Consider the following 24,368-nt stretch of genomic DNA (forward strand, 5'->3'; position numbering starts at 1 on the left):
GGCAAGTGGCCATCCGGACAAGATCCGCATACCAAAACCTGTGAGGCCATGCTGGAGCTACCAGCAGAATAAACAAACGTTCCTTTAGAATCTTGGAAAAAGAACTATAGGCGGAAAGATATAAGCAGGATGTATCATCCTGCTTATATCTTTCCAAGGAAGTGACAATGCATCCACTGCTTCCGCCTGAGGATCCCTGGATCTGGACAGATACCTGGGAAGCTTCTTGTTTAGATGAGAAGCCATCAGATCTATTTCTGGAAGTCCCCATATTTGAACAATCTGAAGAAATACCTCTGGGTGAAGAAACCATTCGCCCGGATGTAGCGTTTGGCGACTGAGATAATCCGCTTCCCAATTGTCTATACCTGGGATATGAACCGCAGAAATTAGACAGGAGCTGGATTCCGCCCATACAAGTATTCGAGAGACTCCTTTCATAGCCAGAGGACTGTGAGTTCCTCCTTGATGATTGACATATGCCACGGTTTTGACATTGTCCGTCTAGAAACAAATGAACGACTCTCTCTTTAGAAGAGGCCACGACTGAAGAGCTCTGAAAATTGCACGGAGTTCCAAAAATGTTGATTGGTAATCTCGCCTCCTGAGATTCCCAAACCCCTTGTGCTGTCAGAAACCCCCATACAGCTCCCCAACCTGTCAGACTTGCATCCGTTGAGATCACAGTCTAGGTTGGAAGAACAAAAAAAGCCCCCTGAACTAAACAATGGTGGTCTGTCCACTACGTCAGAGAGTGTCGAACAATCGGTTTTAAAGATATTAATTGAGATATCTTTGTATAATCCCTGCACCACTGGTTCGACGTACAGAGCTGAAGAGGTCGCATGTGAAAACGAGCAAAGGGGATCGCATCCAATGCAGCAGTCATAAGACCTAGAATTTCCATGCATAAGGCTACCGAAGGGAAAGATTGAGACTGAAGGTCTCGATAAGCTGAAACCAATTTCAGACGCCTCTTGTCCGTCATAGACAGAATCAAGAACACTGAATCTATCAGGAAACCTAAAAAGGTTACCCTTGTCTGAGGAATCAAACGAACTTTTTGGTAAATTGATCTTCCAACCATGTTCTTGAAGAAACAACACTTATAAAAGACTGGAAAGGTTCTTTCTAGTGAAAATGAGCAAAGGGAATTGAATCCAATGCTGTGGCCATAAGACCTAAAACTTCTATGCATATATAGCAACTGAAGGAAATAATAGAGACTAAAGGTACCGATAGACGGAACCCAATAACATTATCCCTTGTCTGATAGAGACAAGGACAGTGACACAAACTATCTGGAAACCAAAAAAAGGTGACCCTTGTGTGAGGAATCAAGAGCTTTTGAAAAGAAGATCCTCTAACTATGTCCTGAAGAGTAAGTGAATCATATGAGATTCCGCATCCTCAGAAAATAATCTGAATGAAAACAGAAAAATTAAAATATGCATTTATTGTATCTAATGAAAACAAATAATGCTATCAATGACCATAAAAAGGCAAAATAGTTTGAATAAAACTCCAAAACCCGGTTCCTCAAAAGGAACTGGAAGAAATACCCCAGAAGATTCGAGGTCTGAGCAGCACTTGAACCCCATGGGTGCCCAGCCATGCTTCAACAGTACCCAAAATATATAGGACAGAAACACAGTTAAAGAAAGTGTTAGCCTTACTGGAATAAAATCAAAGAAATTTGGACAAAATAAATTTCAAAAGAAGCCTTAACATGCCCCTTACCAGCCAAGCTGGAATACGGCACGTACATCGCAAAATTAGGGAGCTGATTTCGAACTCCAAATATAGACATGTTACTTGGTTAAGAATTCAGCAATTTGTTCCTTAATAAGAACAACCAAACCAGTATAAGCTTAAAGTTTTAGTCTTAGAACTCAACCTTGAAGCCCAGAGTAACAGTTAAGAATTGAATCCAATTATAAAACAAATAATTGATTATCTTAGAACAAAAGAAATATGGATTTTTTTTTTTTTTTTTTTTTAAATCACAAAATTCTTCTAGCTAAAAAAGCTAAAGACATAGATTAACCCTCATTTGCGAAAATATTCAATAAAATGAAGACACAAATGAAATTATTAGCATGATAGTCCAGTTTAAAGGACCAGCCAATACAGTGGACTTGCATAGTCAATAAATGCAAAACAACAAGACAAATGCAACAGCACCTAGTCTAGTAAATGTTGTCCCTTTAACAATGCTAAAATAAATCATAATCTGATACTTGATCTTAAAGTAAACAGAGAAAATGAAGCAATTGCAATATCCAAATAAATCACAGGACCAAGAAAAGTACCTGAAACTAAATAATTTTCCATAAATAAGATACAACTATCTAAAGGAAAATAAATACTATTTTGCTATAGAAACAATAGTATAATTAGTAGAAATAGAGATAGCCCCAATAAATTGAAGAACCCTCCAAATTGAGTTTAACTGCTGGCAAAGAATATAGTTTAAAACCTTTGAAGAAGGAATAAAAGAAAATTATCAGCCTATTCCATTCCCTAGTATAGGGAATTGGAAAGAAAACCTCTGAAAACACAGAAGAAATAAATAGGCAGAAATAATGTCAGCTAGTCTTAAAGAACTAGTTACCTTAATATCCAAAATAATCAACACCTTTTCAACAAAGAACAAATGTACTTTAATAATAGAAAAATAATAAAAAAGTAGATTTGTTAGTGTCAATATCTGATGAAGAAAATTTCTGAAAAAGAAAAAAACATCATCAGAGAAGGATAAATCAGTATGTTGTTGGTCATTTGAAACTTCAATAATTAAAAAAGAAGTGAAAAAGACCTAAAAATTTTATTAGAAGGCACGAAGTCAGACAAAGCCTTTAACATAGAATCAGAAAAATATTTCTTATAAGTCTTCTAAATATTTCTTGTAAGAAAAGAAAATATATAAAGCATAAATACTAATGGATGCCGCATGTAAAAGTATAACATAATAACTTATTACAAACCATAGCTAAAGATAAACATTTATAACATTTAAAATAAATGAACTTAGCTTTGGTAGAACTGAAACTCAGTTAAGCGTTTTTCCAGAAGTGGCTTCTGATTCAGAGTCCATCTGAGACATCTTGCAATATGTAATAGAAAAAACAACATATAAAGCAAAATTGATCAAATTCCTTAAATGACAGTTTCAGGAATGGGAAAAAAAAATGCCAATGAACAAGCTTCTAGCAACCAGAAGCAATAAATAATGAGACTTAAATATTGTGGAGACAACAATGACGCTCGAATTTTTTAGCGCCAAAAAAGCCGCCCACATTATTTGGCGCCTAAATGCTTTTGGCGTCAAAAATGGCGCCACATCCGGTAACGCCGACATTTTTGGTGCAAAAACGTCAAAAAAATGACGCAACTTCCGGCGACACGTATGACGCCGGAAATGACAAGAAAAATTTTTGCGCCAAAAAAGTCCGCGCCAAGAATGACGCAATAAAATGAAGCATTTTCAGCCCCCGCGAGCCTAACAGCCCACAGGAAAAAAAGTCAAATTTTAAGGTAAGAAAAAATTGAATTATTCATATGCATTATCCCAAATATGAAACTGACTGTCTGAAAATAAGGAACGTTGAACATCCTGAATCAAGGCAAATAAATGTTTAAACACATATATTTAGAACTTTATATAAAAGTGCCCAACCATAGCTTAGAGTGTCAAAGAAAATAAGACTTACTTACCCCAGAACACTCATCTACATGTAGTGGAAAGCCAAACCAGTACTGAAACGAGAATCAGTAGAGGTAATGGTATATATAAGAGTATATCGTTGACCTGAAAAGGGAGGTAAGAGATGAATCTCTACGACCGATAACAGAGAACCTATGAAATAGACCCCGTAGAAGGAGATCATTGAATTCAAATAGGCAATACTCTCTTCACATCCCTCTGACATTCACTGCACGCTGAGAGGAAAACCGGGCTCCAACCTGCTGCGGAGCGCATATCAACGTAGAATCTAGCACAAACTTACTTCACCACCTCCACAGGAGGCAAAGTTTGTAAAACTGATTTGTGGGTGTGGTGAGGGGTGTATTAATAGGCATTTTGAGGTTTGGGAAACTTTGCCCCTCCTGGTAGGAATGTATATCCCATACGTCACTAGCTCATGGACTCTTGCTAATTACATGAAAGAAAAATAAGCAAACAGTCAAAAATTCTAGGAGGTTCCTCTGTAAAGTTCTCTCCCCTAAGTTAAGAGTATGTAAATGTGGTGTAATCTGTCTAATAAATGTCCCCTGGCTATGGTGTACTGTGAATAACTGTACCTGATAATAGCCTGTGGGCTATGTTAGTGTAAAATATAATTTATACTTACCAGAACTGCACCCACTCTACTGCTCTTACCAACTGCAGAAGTGACAGCTTCTAGTAGAGATGCCATCCAGTGCTGTGTACGTATATGTAGAGTATATTGATGACCCAACAGGAGGAGGCTAAGGGACCGATCACCGCAACGCCTGTGGCAGGCCTGTAACTAAATCTTTCACTGGGAGTGATTATGTCACTATCTCATACTCCAATCTCCCCTCTGTCTTTTAGTATCAGATCTCTGAGGATAAATATGGGCATCAAATCGGTCTGAGGACCTCTCTCAAAGAAGAATCTGTAGCACCTCAATTCTTCACCTTCCTCCTGTAGAGGCAAATATAAGACTGGCATAACAGAGATGTGGGAAAGATTAAGTACTCTTGGAGTTTTGGAATCTTTGCCTCATAGTGACCAGAAGATATATTCCCAGGAGTAAGGCTTGTGGACTCTCACCACCTTATGAACAAAATGAAGTTAAGAGTTATATTTATAGTAGCAGCTCAAGTTTCTCTTGAACTTGAGCTGAACAGAAGCTGATGAGTCAATTATAAGCATATTTTCATAGTGGCCAATTAATGGATGCGATAAGCTGCGGAGTTCCAGATCAGACTAACTATGGGGTTGATCATAATCTTTTAGAAAAAAATTATCTAATGATTTTCTACAGAAAAAACACCATTGCAATCTATGGGGATTTTTGTAGATAAATCATTTGATATGTTATTGCGTCTATGTGTTTAACCCCTTTCATGCAACAGTGCATTAGAGCATTTTCTCATTGTACTTTTATCATGCACATTACCAAAGCTGGTATCTTTTTTGTCTAATGATGGTAACCACTCACTAATTACTTTGTTGATTTGGCTCTCGGCATAAAAAAATAAATATAAATAAATAAAAATATAAACAACACAAAAGTAAAATAATAGTACCTGTAAAAATGTACTGATGTCAAAACGTGCCCATACGAAAGGGAAGATGCCACTGATTTCTTGCAATGTAGATATTAAAAAGACCACAAATAATTACCAGTGACTTTAAAAAACTGTGCGCCTTCTATTGTGCATTAAACCTTGTTACACATGATTCTGACTTCAGACTAAAAAGCTTGTAAGCAATATGCTATAAAACAATCAATATTCTGTACTGCAATTTTTAATAGTGAAGAATATGTTTTTTTATTATTATTATTTCAACAGATTACTACAATAATAACACCCCCTAGCTGTTAATAACAGTGTCATTCTAATTTGATCTGAATAAATATGGTGCAATACTGATGAAAAAAAGTGTTCATGTCAAGTAAAACATAGTGCTGTGTCAGTTTCATTATGTGAAGACTTACATTTACACATACATTTCCTGCAAAGAGTGTTTTTTTTATATAGATTAAAAAATGTTTAAAAAAAAATCAGAATGAAACTAGATGGAACGTGTGGGCCATGACCTTTGTGAGGGCTTCAAATCCTTTCATGTGGGGTCAACTAAGGATTAAATCTATGTGGTATTCATAAGATTGTCTTGTAATCCCCTACCCCGAATAGCTGAAAACATGAGAGAATGAAATATAATAGAAAAAGCATGCTTTGTATTATATCATGTTAAAATAACAGAACACCATCATTGTGTTTTGAAAAAGTTAAAAATCATTTAGAAAGCTGGTTGAGGTATTTTAAAAGAATTAAAAAATCTGTTTTAAACGTCAAAATATTATTAAATGATTTAATAATAATAATATTCGTAGAAGACGTGTACAAAAATTACTTTAGACATTTAACTATGTCCATAAAAAAACCATGGTGAAATAATGTTGTAAATAGCTGTAAAAGTAACCATTTCTAAAATATATATTTTTTCTTAAATATATTTATAACAAAATAAGATTTTTTTTTCCTGCTGGGCTTTGGTTTGAAGACTAAACATAAGAAGATTAAAATACAGTTTAATAATAATAAAAAAAAACACTACTTTTGCTTAGCAAAATACTAAACTTAAAGGGACATTAAACCCAATTTTTTTCTTATATGATTTAGAAAGAGTATGCAATTTTAAATAGCTTTCTAATTTATTTCTATTATCTCATTTGTTTCATTCCCTTCATATTCTTTCCTAAAAAAGCATATTTAGATAGCCTCAGAAGCAGCTGATTGGTGGCTGCACATAAATGCCTTGTGTGATTGGCTCACCCATGTGCATTGCTATTTCTTCAACAAAGGATCTCTAAAGAATGAAGCAAATCATATTATAAGTAAATTGTAATGTTGTTTAAAATTGTATTCTCTATCTAAATCATGAAAGAATAAATTTAGGTTTAGTGTCCCTTTAAGAAATGTAAAATTATATGGTTATTGATTAAATAATCTCAGGAAATACACTTTTGAGTGCCAATAGTTGCCATCCAGGGCATGTATCCCATTCAGTAGCCAAGGGGCAATTTAATTGAGCGAAAAGGAATTGTACCGATATATGCCAATATGAAAAAGAAGCGAATGAGCTAGGCAGTAGGTTGCTAGAAAGGGTGTACAAGAAATCTGTAGTAAATAGAGCTCAACAAGAAGTAGAAAAGTTAGATAGGGGTACCTTGTTGCGAGACAAAAATACCCCACAAGACAATGGTGTTACATTTATTACCAATTACAGTGCACAATATAACAAAGTGTGTGATATTATACGCAAACACTTAAAACATAATTTATGCTTACCTGATAAATTCCTTTCTTCTGTTGTGTGATCAGTCCACGGGTCATCATTACTTCTGGGATATAACTCCTCCCCAACAGGAAATGCAAGAGGATTCACCCAGCAGAGCTGCATATAGCTCCTCCCCTCTACGTCAGTCCCAGTCATTCGACCAAGAATCAACGAGAAAGGAGTAACTAAGGGTGAAGTGGTGACTGGAGTATAATTTAAAAGATATTTACCTGCCTTAAAAACAGGGCGGGCCGTGGACTGATCACACAACAGAAGAAAGGAATTTATCAGGTAAGCATAAATTATGTTTTCTTCTGTTATGTGTGATCAGTCCACGGGTCATCATTACTTCTGGGATACCAATACCAAAGCAAAAGTACACGGATGACGGGAGGGAAAGGCAGGCTCATTATACAGAAGGAACCACTGCCTGAAGAACCTTTCTCCCAAAAATAGCCTCCGAAGAAGCAAAAGTGTCAAATTTGTAAAATTTGGAAAAAGTATGAAGTGAAGACCAAGTTGCAGCCTTGCAAATCTGTTCAACAGAGGCCTCATTCTTAAAGGCCCAAGTGGAAGCCACAGCTCTAGTGGAGTGAGCTGTAATTCTTTCAGGAGGCTGCTGTCCAGCAGTCTCATAGGCTAAACGTATTATGCTACGAAGCCAAAAAGAGAGAGAGGTAGCAGAAGCTTTTTGACCTCTCCTCTGTCCAGAGTAAACGACAAACAAGGAAGAAGTTTGGCGAAAATCTTTAGTTGCCTGCAAGTAGAACTTGAGGGCACGAACTACATCCAGATTGTGTAAAAGACGTTCCTTCTTTGAAGAAGGATTTGGACACAAGGATGGGACAACAATCTCTTGATTGATGTTCCTGTTAGTGACTACCTTAGGTAAGAACCCAGGTTTAGTACGCAGAACTACCTTGTCTGAGTGAAAAATCAGATAAGGGGAATCACAATGTAAGGCTGATAACTCAGAGACTCTTCGAGCCGAGGAAATAGCCATTAAAAACAGAACTTTCCAAGATAACATTTTTATATCAATGGAATGAAGGGGTTCAAACGGAACACCCTGTAAAACGTTAAGAACTAAGTTTAAACTCCATGGTGGAGCAACAGCTTTAAACACAGGCTTGATCCTAGCTAAAGCCTGACAAAAGGACTGGACGTCTGGATTTTCTGACAGACGTCTGTGTAACAAGATGGACAGAGCTGAAATCTGTCCCTTTAATGAACTAGCTGATAAACCCTTTTCTAAACCTTCTTGTAGAAAAGACAGTATCCTAGCGATCCTAACCTTACTCCAGGAGTAACCTTTGGATTCGCACCAGTATAGGTATTTCCGCCATATTTTATGGTAAATCCTTCTGGTAACAGGCTTCCTAGCCTGAATTAGGGTATCAATAACCGACTCAGAAAAACCACGTTTTGATAAAATCAAGCGTTCAATTTCCAAGCAGTCAGCTTCAGAGAAGTTAGATTTTGATGTTTGAATGGACCCTGTATCAGAAGGTCCTGTCTTAGAGGTAGAGACCAAGGCGGACAGGATGACATGTCCACTAGATCTGCATACCAAGTCCTGCGTGGCCATGCAGGTGCTATTAGAATTACTGATGCTCTCTCCTGTTTGATTTTGGCAATCAATCGAGGAAGCAGCGGGAAGGGTGGAAACACATAAGCCATCCTGAAGTTCCAAGGTGCTGTCAAAGCATCTATCAGAACTGCTCCCGGATCCCTGGATCTGGACCCGTAGCGAGGAAGTTTGGCGTTCTGGCGAGACGCCATGAGATCTATCTCTGGTTTGCCCCAACGTCGAAGTATTTGGGCAAAGACCTCCGGATGAAGTTCCCACTCCCCCGGATGAAAAGTCTGGCGACTCAAGAAATCCGCCTCCCAGTTCTCCACTCCCGGGATGTGGATTGCTGACAGGTGGCAAGAGTGAGACTCTGCCCAGCGAATTATCTTTGATACTTCCATCATTGCTAGGGAGCTTCTTGTCCCTCCCTGATGGTTGATGTAAGCTACAGTCGTGATGTTGTCCGACTGAAACCTGATGAACCCCCGAGTTGTTAACTGGGGCCAAGCCAGAAGGGCATTGAGCACTGCTCTCAATTCCAGAATGTTTATTGGAAGGAGACTCTCCTCCTGATTCCATAGTCCCTGAGCCTTCAGAGAATTCCAGACAGCGCCCCAACCTAGTAGGCTGGCGTCTGTTGTTACAATTGTCCAGTCTGGCCTGCTGAATGGCATCCCCCTGGACAGGTGTGGCCGATAAAGCCACCATAGAAGAGAATTTCTGGTCTCTTGATTCAGATTCAGAGTAGGGGACAAATCTGAGTAATCCCCATTCCACTGACTTAGCATGCATAATTGCAGCGGTCTGAGGTGTAGGCGTGCAAAAGGTACTATGTCCATTGCCGCTACCATTAAGCCGATCACCTCCATGCATTGAGCTACTGACGGGTGTTGAATGGAATGAAGGACGCGGCATGCATTTTGAAGCTTTGTTAACCTGTCTTCTGTCAGGTAAATCTTCATTTCTACAGAATCTATAAGAGTCCCCAAGAATGGAACTCTTGTGAGAGGAAAGAGAGAACTCTTCTTTTCGTTCACTTTCCATCCATGCGACCTTAGAAATGCCAGAACTAACTCTGTATGAGACTTGGCAGTTTGAAAGCTTGAAGCTTGAATTAGAATGTCGTCTAGGTACGGAGCTACCGAAATCCCTCGCGGTCTTAGTACCGCTAGAAGGGCACCCAGAACCTTTGTGAAGATTCTTGGAGCCGTAGCCAATCCGAATGGAAGAGCTACAAACTGGTAGTGCCTGTCTAAGAAGGCAAACCTTAGATACCGGTGATGATCTTTGTGGATCGGTATGTGAAGGTAAGCATCCTTTAAATCCACTGTGGTCATGTACTGACCCTCTTGGATCATGGGTAAGATTGTCCGAATAGTTTCCATTTTGAACGATGGAACTCTTAGGAATTTGTTTAGAGTCTTTAAATCTAAGATTGGCCTGAAAGTTCCCTCTTTTTTGGGAACCACAAACAGGTTTGAGTAGAACCCTTGTCCTTGGTCCGACCGCGGAACCGGATGGATCACTCCCATTAATAACAGATCTTGTACGCAGCGTAGAAACGCTTCTTTCTTTATCTGGTTTGTTGACAACCTTGACAGATGAAATCTCCCTCTTGGGGGAGATAATTTGAAGTCTAGAAGGTATCCCTGCGATATGATCTCTAGAGCCCAGGGATCCTGAACATCTCTTGCCCAGGCCTGGGCGAAGAGAGAGAGTCTGCCCCCCACTAGATCCGGTCCCGGATCGGGGGCTCTCGGTTCATGCTGTCTTTGGGGCAGCAGCAGGTTTCCTGGCCTGCTTGCTCTTGTTCCAGGACTGGTTAGGCTTCCAGCCTTGCCTGTAACGAGCAACAGCTCCTTCCTGTTTTGGTGCAGTGGAGGTTGATGCTGCTCCTGTTTTAAAGTTCCGAAAGGGACGAAAATTAGACTGTCTAGCCTTAGCTTTGGCTTTGTCTTGAGGTAGGGCGTGGCCCTTACCTCCTGTAATGTCAGCGATAATCTCTTTCAAACCGGGCCCAAATAAAGACTGCCCCTTGAAAGGTATATTAAGTAATTTGGACTTAGAAGTAACATCAGCTGACCAGGATTTTAGCCACAGCGCCCTACGTGCCTGTATGGCGAATCCTGAGTTCTTAGCCGTAAGTTTGGTTAAATGTACTACGGCCTCCGAAATGAAGGAATTAGCTAGTTTAAGGACTCTAAGCCTGTCCGTAATGTCGTCTAGCGTAGATGAACTAAGGTTCTCTTCAAGCGACTCAATCCAAAATGCTGCCGCAGCCGTAATCGGCGCGATACATGCAAGGGGTTGTAATATAAAACCTTGTTGAACAAACATTTTCTTAAGGTAACCCTCTAATTTTTTATCCATTGGATCTGAGAAAGCACAGCTATCCTCCACCGGGATAGTGGTACGCTTAGCTAAAGTAGAAACTGCTCCCTCCACCTTGGGGACCGTTTGCCATAAGTCCCGAGTGGTGGCGTCTATTGGAAACATCTTTCTAAATATTGGAGGGGGTGAGAACGGCACACCGGGTCTATCCCACTCCTTAGTAACAATTTCAGTTAGTCTCTTAGGTATAGGAAAAACGTCAGTACTCGCCGGTACCGCAAAGTATTTATCCAACCTACACAGTTTCTCTGGTATTGCAACGGTGTTACAATCGTTGAGAGCTGCTAAGACCTCCCCTAGTAATACACGGAGGTTCTCCAATTTAAATTTAAAATTTGAAATATCTGAGTCCAATCTGTTTGGATCAGAACCGTCACCCACAGAATGAAGCTCTCCGTCCTCATGCTCTGCGAGCTGTGACGCAGTATCAGACATGGCCCTAGCATTGTCAGCGCACTCTGTTCTCACCCCAGAGTGATCACGCTTGCCTCTTAGTTCTGGTAATTTAGACAAAACTTCAGTCATAACAGTAGCCATATCTTGTAATGTTATCTGTAATGGCCGCCCAGATGTACTAGGCGCCAAAATATCACGCCCCTCCGGGCGGGAGATGCAGGTACTGCCGCGTGAGGCGAGTTAGTCGGCATAACTCTCCCCTCGCTGTTTGGTGAAATTTGTTCACATTGTACAGATTGACTTTTATTTAAAGTAGCATCAATACAGTTAGTACATAAATTTCTATTGGGCTCCACCTTGGCATTGGAACAAATGACACAGATATCTTCCTCTGAGTCAGACATGTTTAACACACTAGCAAAAAACTTACAACTTGGTTATAATCTTTTTTAGCAAAAAACGTACTGTGCCTCAAAGAGGTACTAACGATTAAATGACAGTTGAAATAGTGAACTGAAAAACAGTTATAGCATCAAACTTTAAAACAACAAAACTTTTAGCAAAGGTTTGTTCCCATTAGTAAAATAACAATAATTAAATTTGACATAAAAAATACAAAGCAACGTTTTTATTCACAGTCACTATAAGAATTCTCACAGCTCTGCTGAGAGAATTTACCTCCCTTCAAAGAAGTTTGAAGACCCCTGAGATCTATCAGAGATGAACCGGATCATGCAGGAAAATAAAAGTAACTGACTGGTATTTTTTGATGCGTAGCAAAGAGCGCCAAAACGGCCCCTCCCTCTCCCACACAGCAGTGAAGAGAAACGAAACTGTCACAAATAAAGCCAAAAAACTGCCAAGTGGAAAATAATGCCCAAATATTTATTCACACAGTACCTCAGCAATGTAAACGATTCTACATTCCAGCAAAAACGTTTAACATGATAAATAGTTATTAAAAAGGATTAGTGACCTTTAACAGAGTAGTTCCGGTGAAATACCATCCCCAGAATACTGAAGTGTATACATACATGTCATTTTAACGGTATGGCAGGATTTTCTCATCAATTCCATTCAGAAAATAAAAACTGCTACATACCTCAATGCAGATTCCTCTGCCCGCTGTCCCCTGATCTGAAGCCTTTACCTCCCTCAGATGGCCGAGAACAGCAATATGATCTTAACTACTCCGGTTAAAATCATAGTAAAAAACTCTGACAGATTCTTCCTCAAACTCTGCCAGAGAAGTAATAACACGCTCCGGTGTTATTTTAAAATAACAAACTTTTGATTGAAGTCATAAAAACTAAGTATAATCACCATAGTCCTCTCACACATCCTATCTAGTCGTTGGGTGCAAGAGAATGACTGGGACTGACGTAGAGGGGAGGAGCTATATGCAGCTCTGCTGGGTGAATCCTCTTGCATTTCCTGTTGGGGAGGAGTTATATCCCAGAAGTAATGATGACCCGTGGACTGATCACACATAACAGAAGAAAAGTGCTAGTCGCTGACGATCTATTGGTCCCTACTGTTAAAAAATGCATAAGATGTGGCTACAGGAAAGCGAGAACATTTGGGAATTCAGTAGCACCATCAGAAGTGAACAAGCCTAAACTATCTACTTCTGCTTGGTTACATCATAAAGGCAAGTTCAAATGTGGTAGATCCAGGTGTAAACCGTGTGATCATGCAATTTTGGGGGACGCCTTTAAATCTATGGTAACACAGGAAAGTTTTGACATTCGCAGTTGCTTAAACTGTACCTGCAATGTTGTTGTATACCTCTTAACATGTACTTCCTGTTTCCTACAATACGTAGGACTCACCACTAGGGATATAAATTCCCGGATCAGAGAACATCTTTCAACTATACATATAGGCAAAGCAAAAACTCCTTTAGTACAGCACTTTGCATACACCCATAACAAAAGTACTGACACCTTTGCATGGAATATCATTGAAAAGATTTCTACAGTAGGCAGGGGTGGAGATAGGAATAAACTTTTAGAAAGGCAAGAAATGTTTTGGATATTTAGGTTAAAAACCAGAGTACCAACAGGACTTAACTCTAAATATGATTTGATTAATTTCTGGCAGTAGATAAAGTTTTTCCTTTTAATTTTCTTTATTATATCATGGATACTATCGGAGGGTTTGTCTGTGTTGCACCTGGATTAAGAAGTTTTATCTGCTAATTTTTTGCGGTACCTTAATATTTTGGTTAAATTACAAATATAATCTTGGAATTTACATTCACATGAGTTCCCTGATTATGCATAGACACCCTTGCATATATATACCATTCATTTGTATGCATGTGAATATATATATGCCTTTAACTTTCATTCATAATAAACATAAGGGCATATGTGCTTGTTTTTGCCATTTGAAGTAATTTGGAATATGTGTAGGCTTGGTAACTTGTAGAGATATTATTGTTAATGTGGGATGTACCATGTTTAAAATGTGTAAGATATTACATCAGGTAGTCCTCCTCAACAACAATATGCCATATATGCCTTTAACTGTTATGAGTGTTCTATCTATGCAATTTGATGACACTGTATATACATTGCAATTTTTGTTGCATGCAGGAGTAATTTATAGGTTTATCAATTCTGGATAGCGCTGACATCATACATTAACTGTAAGAGGGTGTTTTATCTTAAATTAACCAATGAATGCTTTTTCATGTATTCAAATAGTTACGGTGTGCCAGATAGCTCAGGCTATGACTACGGCTTTCGCCGAAACGTGCAAGCCTATCTGACACACTACACCCTTCTACGCTGTACCATGGACTCTGAGGTCCTTTTTTAACCTTTGGAAAATAAAGATACTTTTTATTTTGTATACGGACAGACTGCCTTAGTATTTTGTTGAAGTATACTATTTTGCCAGAAGATCAGTACGTGTTCCGGGTTAGCCGGCTTGCACCCATTGGACTTTGTACAGCATGTGATTGCTCGGCCACGTGGGTGGTGATGTACCTGGAAAGAACTGGAAGTGGGAGCATGGTGTAGCAGGCACTGTACTCCAAACGGACCGCGGAGTTTGAATATCGCGGGTCCGTGAGTAGACTCGTTTGGATCCGAGTTTCCTGCCTATTTACGCCTGAAGGTCCTTGTATCCGGGAGGAAGGTGAGCAACAGCCCTTTGCACATTGAGATTTTTTTTTCTCTCCCTTTGGAATAAACTTTAAGAGAGCAAGACGTTTACTTTATCACATAACCCTTAGTGGCTTTTGAATGATATATAATATGACATATATATAGCGTTGAAGCAACTTCTAGCGACATTGTATTGATTAAATAAATCAACTAGAACAAGAGTTTGTCATAACCATGAAGACTACTATTTGCTTAATTTACAAATTCATACTTTAATATACTATAGAATATTATATTAAAGTATGAATTTGTAAATTATTTGTAATAATCTGTTAAAGAAGTGATTAGAAAAAAACAAAACATTTTATAGCTCTCTCAGGTATTGATTTCATGTTATTTACCTAACATTTTTTTCATCTTTGGTTGCTTAGATTTCATTTTCTGAGCTCTCTTCAGCATCAGCTGTACAGTAGATGCATCTCTGAACCCCCTGCAAGAAAATATATTTTTTACAATCAAATCCAGCGTATTTTTAAATACTGTAAACGAGTGTGGTATAACAAAGGAAGTATTTTGCTTACCACTCCTGAAATATTTGCTCTTCTTTCCCAGACTTAAATGATACTTCAACATCAGACTTCATGTTAGTCACATTTGACAGATCTTGTTTCTCCAACCTGACATGAGATGAAATTGCAAGTTAAACCATTAAAAATCAAACGTCCTACATCTTTGTAGTCTGACGTTGTTTCAGCTAACTGTTTATGCATTCCAAAATCTGAAATAAAATCTAGTTTAAATAGTGGTAGAAAGCTTTATCGTGAAAGGTTCTAAAAGCCTGTTAGCATACTGAAGTGTTTACATTTCAATTACTTAAAGAACATTTCCAAAATTAACATCAGCACTTTAATCCTTTACTGAAGAGAAAAAACATCCATATCTATACCAAGAAAACCCAAAGATTCAATTTCCATCAAAACACAAGATTTTTTTTAATGATTTAGTAATAAAGAACAGATTATTTTATCAAACCTGTGGTTTTTCTGGATATAAACTAAAGGTAATGACAGAACACCGTTTATGTTTAACAGACATTAATAAAAAATACAAATTGTGCAAAAGAATAAAGATAAAATAAAGCCACGTCCTAAATTTGAGGGTCTATTTCAAATCATTAGAATAACTATGCAAATTGTTTTACACAGATCTTCACATGGTTTTCCATTTTTTTGTTTGTTTGTTTTACTTCACATTGCAAAAACCCCACATTGCATTGAGACTCCTCACTTGATCAATCCGAAACATTTTTTCTCATCTTTCACCTGATTTTTGGATTTAAAAGCCTTAATCTCTTGAAACATATTTTAGCATGTTAGGCAAGGCATATGTTCATTTAGTGACAAGTTTTATCTATTTATTGTTTTTAAATGTACACCAATTTGTGTGTTCGTCTCACAGGTTTGTAATCATGGTAATTTCCTGGTTCATTAAAGTTACAAATCTAGCTCAAATCATTCCTATAAAGTATAAAAATTGTGTGCAACTAAAATAGAATCAGAATGTTTGTACTTGATAGCAATTAAGCATTTATACAACGGGGGACAGTTTTTGATATTCACCAATACTACATGTGTACAGCACTTTTACTTCAAAATTAGCTAAAATATCAATATTTACAAGAATTTATGTCAATAACATTGAAATATATTGATTATCTACAAATAATTATAAATATATATGGGTCTAAAGGTTAAGTAATTAATAAACCGTTAAACCTAGCATAATACCATGACATGATCTTATTAAAATTTAAATTTGAAATGCACCAATGCTGGTGTAAGAAAAGAGTCTGGGGACTACATAAATAATGTTTCTGTGACACAATATGCGTTGAGTACAAGTTTAGCTGCACAAACATGTGTAGAAATCTTACCTTTTATCAAGTGGTGCACGTTTATGTATAAAGGTCCTGTTCACTTCTGCAGTTTCATGACTTGGCCAGGCTTGGTACGGTACACGTGGAAATGAATCTGCACTGGCTTGTGGTGCAGAAATGTTTCCGAGAAGCTGGTAACGGGATAAGCCTATATGAGCGCATACTTCAAACTCCAGTACTAACTAAATTCAGTTTATAAGACTTGTGTGTAAGAAAAAAATATATAGAAAGTATTCTTTAAAATATTTAGTTTTAATTTATGTGGATGGATGAACAGCATCTACCAAATTATTGTCATTAAAGAGATTAAACATTAGTTTGCTAAAGAGGGCTGTTTTTATTAGCAGTAAGAAAAACAACATTTGCATTCTTAATAATATATAGTCATAAAAACTCACTCTCTTTACCCACCTCTTAATTTACTAGTAGCCTAATGGTCAATTTAATGGACACTTTAGTGAAAAAATTATATGCTCTATTTGTTAGAAATATGCAGTTTTTACATTACTTACTGTGGAACTATATGTGTTAAACACTCATTAAGGGGTTAAACATTTAGCTAAAGTGCAGACAATTGCTGATCCCAACCAGTGACCCTACCAATCACCAGCTCTGTTCAGCTGGGGAGCTGAAATGCTCTCACTTGCCAAATGTGAATTTATCTATATGTGCAAACCCTTATTGGGAATTAAACACAGAGATTCACAGTGAGTAGTGCAAAATAACATGGTCCATCAATAAGAGTATGTAGCTTTTTTTCACTGCAATGTTCCTTTAAATGCTGAACTGCAGGAGAACACATTAACTATTCTACAATATCCTGTAAATCTGGGATTTAATATCATGGGAGGACTTCCAGAAAATACCATCATGGTGCCAAAGCAAGCTGGCAAGGGTTGTACTACCAACAGGCAGTGGGTATTGCTAAGGATATGTTTATAAAACATATTTTGCAGCATAGGCAGTACGCAGCACAACTAATGTAATGTCCCTTTGTCCAATCAAAAACTGTACCATGGTACTTTGCTCAGAGCTTTTAAAGGGGGGAGGGGCCCAAACAGATTCTCACACTGAAGAAAAGAGAAACAATATTTATTAAGCATTTCTGGTGATGCTCAGATCTTGCAAACATGTTTTCTATTAAAAGATAGTCTTTTATACACAATGTCCATAGTTAATAATTCAAGCCATCAGAATTCATATTCAAAGTGTCCTGTTTGTTTGTTTTTGTTGCACAGTTTTACATTTCCAGGCCATTCTAATCCATTTGGATATTTTGATGTAACCAACTAATTACAAGCTTTTCTAATGCATTTATGACATGTACCTTTCATTGGGGTAAATTAACATTAGTGTTCCATACCATTTGAAAACAATTATCAGCACATTTTTTTGCATGAAGGTAAGATTTCCAATTCTACAGTCTTGACTTCTTAAAACCCCATATTTGTCACCTCACTGGGAGATTAATTAGTGCTATTGCTGTCTACAATTAACAAAGCATTTCTGTAGAGAATATGTCATTGATATTTTCAGTGTTATTACAGGCAAAATTAGCTATTTCAAATAAGAAAAATAAAGGCAAAGGATACGTTTGCAGACAAAGATAGTACAGCAGTTACAATGGACCACTAGGGAGAACATTTTAGAATACAATGTCCCTTTAAGAGAAAAAAACTTCTGCATTTAAAACCTATTAGGCAGTCATTACCAATTCTGATTTACAGAGAGAGAGAGTAAAGTCATAATTAAACTTTGATGATTTAGACAGAGCATGCGATTTTAAACAACTTTCCAATTCACTTCTATCATCTAATTAGTTTTCTTCTCTTGGTAGCTTTTGTTGAAAAGCATACCTAGGTAGGCTCAGGAACAGCAATTCACTACTTTGTAGCTGCTAATTGGTGACTACTCATTTGCCTCTTGTCAATGGCTCACCCTATGTGTTCAGATAGCTTCCAGTAGTGCATTGCTGCTACTTCAGTAAAGGATAACAAGAAAATGAAGCAACTTTGATACATAAAACTGAAAGTTTTTCTTTTAATTGTAAGTTCTATTTGAATGCTGAAAAGACTGTTGTGTTGTGTATCCCTTTAAGCTAGCTGCCATGCTTTACCCTCACCTTGGTTATGTATGCTATGCTTCCATTTGCTTATGTATCTTTTGTTTCATTTTGTATGTTTAACTAGATTTCCTAATTCAAGCTGGTTTATGTTGATCTAATGGAGTTTGCCAGTATTTTAGTAGGCTGTCCAGTAAAATCTTCACAAAAATAGCGGACACTTAAATATTCAGAATCACTTTGGCTTCCATGCCATGCTTTTATACACTTTTAGCAGTTTTTTTTTAAAATAAAATCCTAAGAAATGTGTTAGTTACCTTGTAAATATTACGTTCTATCTAATAAAATTACTAGTTTTTAAATTTTATGAGTTACCAAATGTTCCACAAAGTATAAAGGGACATTGTACTATAACAATTGTTTCCCCTTAATGTGTTCCAAATAACTTACTGCAAAGTATTAAATGTATAGGAAATTCATGCTTAGTTTTGTATTTGAACCATCACCTGTCGTTTTCCAGGACATCCCCATAACAATGGGCTGAGCCTGCAAGTAAATCAGACCTGTAAATGTAATCTATGTTAGTTATTGAAATGCTAATTATGGCTGGGGGGGTTTAATAAGCCCAACCAGCTATTTTAGATACAAAATCTCTTTCTCCCTCCTACCCCCACTGTAAAATGCTATTGTCTCTTATTTACAAAGATTTTCTAAAGAGAAAATGTTTGTACTTATATTTTCAGTATAGATGGGGATAGAACAGGCAAAAGCAGCTAAATCAAATAGAAAAATAAAAGTAAAGGTTTGCAATAATTTAATTCACTCCAGCAGGTAAAACAGACTATTGGGAACACATTACAGGGAAGAAAATTTTAGTGTACAATGTCCCTTTAAATAGTTGAATTCCTTTGAAAACATAATGTAAAACACACAGCTTTGTAATAAAGTTACATTGAAAAGAAAATGATCTTATGAGTTAAAGCATTTTATTATTAAACTGTTGGTTACATATAACTGCATTTAACACCTGGACCAGAAAAGCAATGCAGTACTAGGAGCTAGGCTAGCTGACCATATATGGTGATCTAATGACAAGAGACATATACTGTATGTGAAGCTACCAATCATTAACTAGCTCCAAACAGTGCACACCCCTGAACCTGCTCTAGAGCCTATCTAGGTATGCTCTTTTATTGAGAACAAAGTAAGTGTCATAATAGAAGTAAACTGAATAGTATCTTAAAATGACATGCTCTATCTGAACCAATTTTAATTTTGACTTTCCCTTTAATGTTTGGAAGGATAAAAAAGCATTGTACGACTAAAGAATGTCTAAAGATAACAATAAAAGATAATGACCTTTACTTGCTCTTAAAATATTCAGCTGTTGACATGGGGGGTTTTAATATGTGAAAGCACTACATTATATAACAATTTTTTATCTGTTTCCAGAAATACAGCTGGTACATATCAGAAGTTTTGCTTTTTCATCTTCATTCCCCCCCCCCCCCCCCCCAAATGCTGCTACTGTGAAACAAAGCGTTGAAACTACACCAAAATAAAGACTCAAAATTTTTAAATGATAAAAAAAAAAGAATGAAAGAAAAACTACAGCTGTGTAAAAGCAGTGAGAAACAGTACAATGTAGGTCAATACATCATGTAATTTATCACTTAAATTGTAGAAAATCCTTAAGATGATGAAAGGCTGGACAGAATAAAAAATCAGGGACATTACCTTTGGTTGTTTAGGCTTAATTGAGAGATGTTGTGTTTTAGAAGGGAAATTGGGGGAATCCAGTATCCAGTCTTTCTCCAAAGCCTGCTGGGTAAAAACATATGGATGTACATTAAGAAATCAGAATAATGTGTGAAGCAGTGATGTCCAAAACTAAGGTCCAAGGGCCAGAAGTTCTTTCAATCAATCTGGCATCCACTTCCCCAATTCAGTGTCCATATTTCCTAATATGCAACACACATTGTGATCCCTCTGCACCTGGTTCACACTTGTCCTCACCATGTGCGTACACTGAATATGTTTCTAGATCTGTGCAACCTTGCATGACTTTGTATTTGCAGTGCACTACACCTTGCTAACCCATTTCTAATTTAAAGTGTATGTGTGCGTTTGCGTATGTATGTGTGCGTATGTGTGTATTTTCGTATGTGTGTGTATGTGTACATTTGTGTATGTATGTGTGTGTTTGTGAATGTATGTGTGTGTTTGTGAATGTATGTGTGTGTTTGTGAATGTATGTTTGTGTTTGTGAATGTATGTGTGTGTTTGTGAATGTATGTGTGTGTTTGTGAATGTATGTGTGTGTTTGTGAATGTATGTGTGTGTTTGTGAATGTATGTGAGTGTTTGTGTATGTATGTGTGTGTTTGCATATATGTATGTGTGCATTTGTGTATATGTGTGCGTTTGCATATGTATGTGTGTATGTTTGCCTATGTATGTATGCATGTGTGTGTTTGTGTATGTTTGTGTGTGTGCGTTTGCGTGTGTATGTGTGCGTTTGCGTGTGTATGTGTGCATTTGCGTGGGTATGTGTGCGTTTGCGTGTGTATGTGTGCGTTTGCTTGGGTATGTGTGCGTTTGCGTGGGTATGTGTGCGTTTGCGTGGGTATGTGTGCGTTTGCGTGGGTATGTGTGTGTTTGCATATGTATGTTTGTGTTTCCATATGTATGTGTGCATTGGCGTGTGTGTTTTTATGTGTGTGTTTGCCGTTATATGTGTGTGTTTGCGTATGTATGGGTTTTCATGTATGTGTTTGTGTATATATGTTTGCATGTGTATGTGTGTGTTTGCGTATGTATGTGTATGACTAGTAAGTGTATCACTCCCCTCGACTGGTAAATTAAAAGGATAGTATACTGTAATCTTAGTTTCATCTTAATGTCTTTCCAATGACTTGTTATACCAGAGTATAAAATATATGGGAAATTACTACTTTAGGTTTATTTCTGAATATGAAATTGCTTTTTTTCCTCTTTGAAACCACAACCCATTAAAATAGACAGAAAGTGCATGGAGTGCAGACCTCCTTATCTTATCAATCTATAAACAAAAAAGGCTATCTTATATTATATGTTTCTGTATAAAAAAAACAGAATACTTAGAGAGAGCAATTGAAAATTATTCTCTTCCACCCCAACTGGGAGGATGATTACAGATGTTGCCTCCTGTGTACATAGCCTTTCTTTACCCATTACTGTTGTATTAAAATTGTCATTATAGGTGGTGGTTTCAGCAGACAAAAAAGGTAAAATAGCTTTTTGTAAATAATGTAATACACCCAAGCAGGTAAAATGGATTATTGGGAACCCATTCAAGGGGAGAAATAAAAAGAAAATACAGCACACATTTTTTTTAAAAATCAATCTTTCCTAAACACAACAGAGGCTGTAATATCTTTTGGGTTTTAATGCAGCTTAAGGAGATCCAAAATAGTCCATAAGAACCAAGGCCAAAGATAAACGCCTGTAGTGGCAACAAAAAGTTTGTTTAGTGGAGTGAAAGTTTATTGGGTGATTAATCATTTTTAGCCCTCTGGGAAGAGTGCCTGGCAAATTGAGCCTCTTGTTTGCACTAACAACTTCTACTTAATAGATCGCACACACACGACACGCAAGATTTGTCCCTAACAGCTATCAAGAAAACAGGGAAGGTCTCATAAATTCACTAAATGTCACACTATATTATTGTCCCAAAATATATATAAAAAATGCAAATAATCTAGAACAAGATTACAGTTTTTCTTAAATGTAATGTTAAATACATGCACCCATATGAACAAAAAATATTATTTACAATATAAAATAGACTATTAGCATTATATCTCTAGATTATACAGCTGTATTTAAAAAAAAAAAAAAGATTTAATGCCACGTATAAACTATTTTTTTTAATAATAAACCCAAAGTTTAACATAATAGTGAGTTATTTAAATATATACAAAACAAATAATATCATGATAGTGACGGCATGCTGTAATCTTTGCTACAATAAATGTTAGCTGAAACTTAAAAAAAAGGTTGTTTTTTTCATGACTGTGTGTTTAATTTATAATGCTGCTTACGTCATCATACAGAAAATCATCCAAATTCACTTCTTCTAAGTCATCCTCAAGTTCATCTCTTTCAATAGCTGCAAATGCAGCAGCCAATTTTTTTCTTAAGCGGAATCCTTTCCAAGTTGACTAGCAAAAAAAAAAAAAAAAAAAATGGATGTTAAACAAAAGTTATAGATCAACAACAAATACAGATTCACAATATTATCCCATTATGAAGATAAAAAAATAAAAATCTTCAGACCTTGGTTTATTAGCTCAATAATCTGCTTTTTGAACTTTATGTGACATCTAAAACTACATGACAAATTAAATGCCTGCATGTGTCTGAAGCTAAGAATACCCAGGAGGGTCTCATCAAGTAAGCAGAATGGAATTTTTAAACTCCCTACACTGCATGAAGCCTAGGTCAACTAATTAATAATTTGACAATTCTTTTTAGAGCCGGTTTACAGCCCGGGGGAAAAGAAGACACAAAGGGAAAACAAAGTGTGTACTTCCAACCTTTAACTTCCAAATTAGTGTGAATCAAACAAGCTCTTGTGTAAAAGTCCCAGGGCAAGATGGAGCGCTATTTATAGAAAAAGGCAGAATTAAGTTTATAAAATATCCTGTTGATAATTAAAGCATACCGTGAAGATAAAGTGCCTGTTTTGGATTATCAACTTTGTAATGTTACACAAAAAAGAAAAGATAATAACAACACTATAACAATATTTAAAAATGAGTAAAAAAATAAATTAAAGGAGCAATTTGGAGTCTTTTAAATTTAAAATAGCAAACTTAAAACAATTTGGAAATCTTATATATGAACATGTAAAATGTTCTAAAAAAAGGTCACCTGAAAATATTATTTTGTCGTCAAACTAACTGGTATTCATCAAAAGTGATTCATTCTAATGGTTACTTTTCTGCAATTCATTCTGCAATCTTCAATTTGCTTAAAGAAATAAACAAAACAAAAACATGGCAACTATGTAATGTAATGCAGCATATTTACTATAATAATTAATGCCGAAAATAATATCTTTAATTCACTAGTGTTTAAAGTATTCTGGAGACATGCTGAAGGAGAGAGGAATGGGACAGCAGGCACAAAATGTTTGCTTAGGTGATCACAGAAAGAACTCGATGGTTGCAAAGTCACATTATGAGTCTGCAAAGCACAATACATGGAGAATCCTCTCCATAGGTCCTTTCAGGAAGCATTCTAACATAGAGAAAGGAAATACAAAAATTAAATGTGTCTTTTGCTGTGTGATCTTAAAACCTCAGGTCAGTAATTTAGTTAGCTTAGTTTTGCAAAGGCAAATGGATGGCGATTAGGTGACATTATAAGCAGACAGATATCTACATTAAATACATTATACAACAATTGCAACTGGTGAAGGTAACCCATTTTTTTCCAAGCAGTAAGAAACTATTTCTGCAGAAAGTTGCTGTGCTAGAGAAGAAAGATAATATTCTCCTTCCTAAATTCTGAGCATGCTTTAACTGAACAGCTTTTTGGAAAACAGACTTAGGATAAATTGGCATCTGAGGGCTGTAGCAAGGATTAGAAAATGTGGTAATGAAGGCTGCGTGGACCCCCATGCTTTTCTATTCTCACCTACCTGTCGGCTAGATTACGAGTTGTGCGTTAAGGTAAAAAAGCAGCACTAAGAAGTCCTAACGCTGCTTTTTTACACCCGCTGGTATTACGAGTCTTGCAGGTTTAGGGGCACCGCACACTTCTTTGGCCTTACCGCAAAATGACTTACGTAAACTTCGTAAAGTCTTTTTT

The 24,368-nt window shown here is 36.9% G+C and overlaps 1 protein-coding gene across 1 annotated transcript in view; it reads right to left on the reverse strand.

Annotated features, from left to right (window-relative positions):
• The window catches only part of LRRIQ1 (leucine rich repeats and IQ motif containing 1), a 725,247-nt gene that overhangs the window by 395,769 nt on the left and 305,110 nt on the right, over positions 1 to 24,368 (reverse strand). The window contains exons 17-21 of the mRNA XM_053716929.1: positions 22,595 to 22,714; positions 20,251 to 20,334; positions 16,449 to 16,582; positions 15,097 to 15,192; positions 14,917 to 15,005 (exon numbers count right to left, since the gene is read on the reverse strand). Coding sequence (XP_053572904.1) covers positions 14,917 to 15,005; positions 15,097 to 15,192; positions 16,449 to 16,582; positions 20,251 to 20,334; positions 22,595 to 22,714 — 523 coding nt within the window. The remainder of the gene's footprint in view (positions 1 to 14,916; positions 15,006 to 15,096; positions 15,193 to 16,448; positions 16,583 to 20,250; positions 20,335 to 22,594; positions 22,715 to 24,368) is intronic.

This window comes from Bombina bombina, chromosome 6 (genome assembly GCF_027579735.1).
Source record: "Bombina bombina isolate aBomBom1 chromosome 6, aBomBom1.pri, whole genome shotgun sequence".
Classification (NCBI taxonomy): Eukaryota; Metazoa; Chordata; class Amphibia; order Anura; family Bombinatoridae; genus Bombina; species Bombina bombina.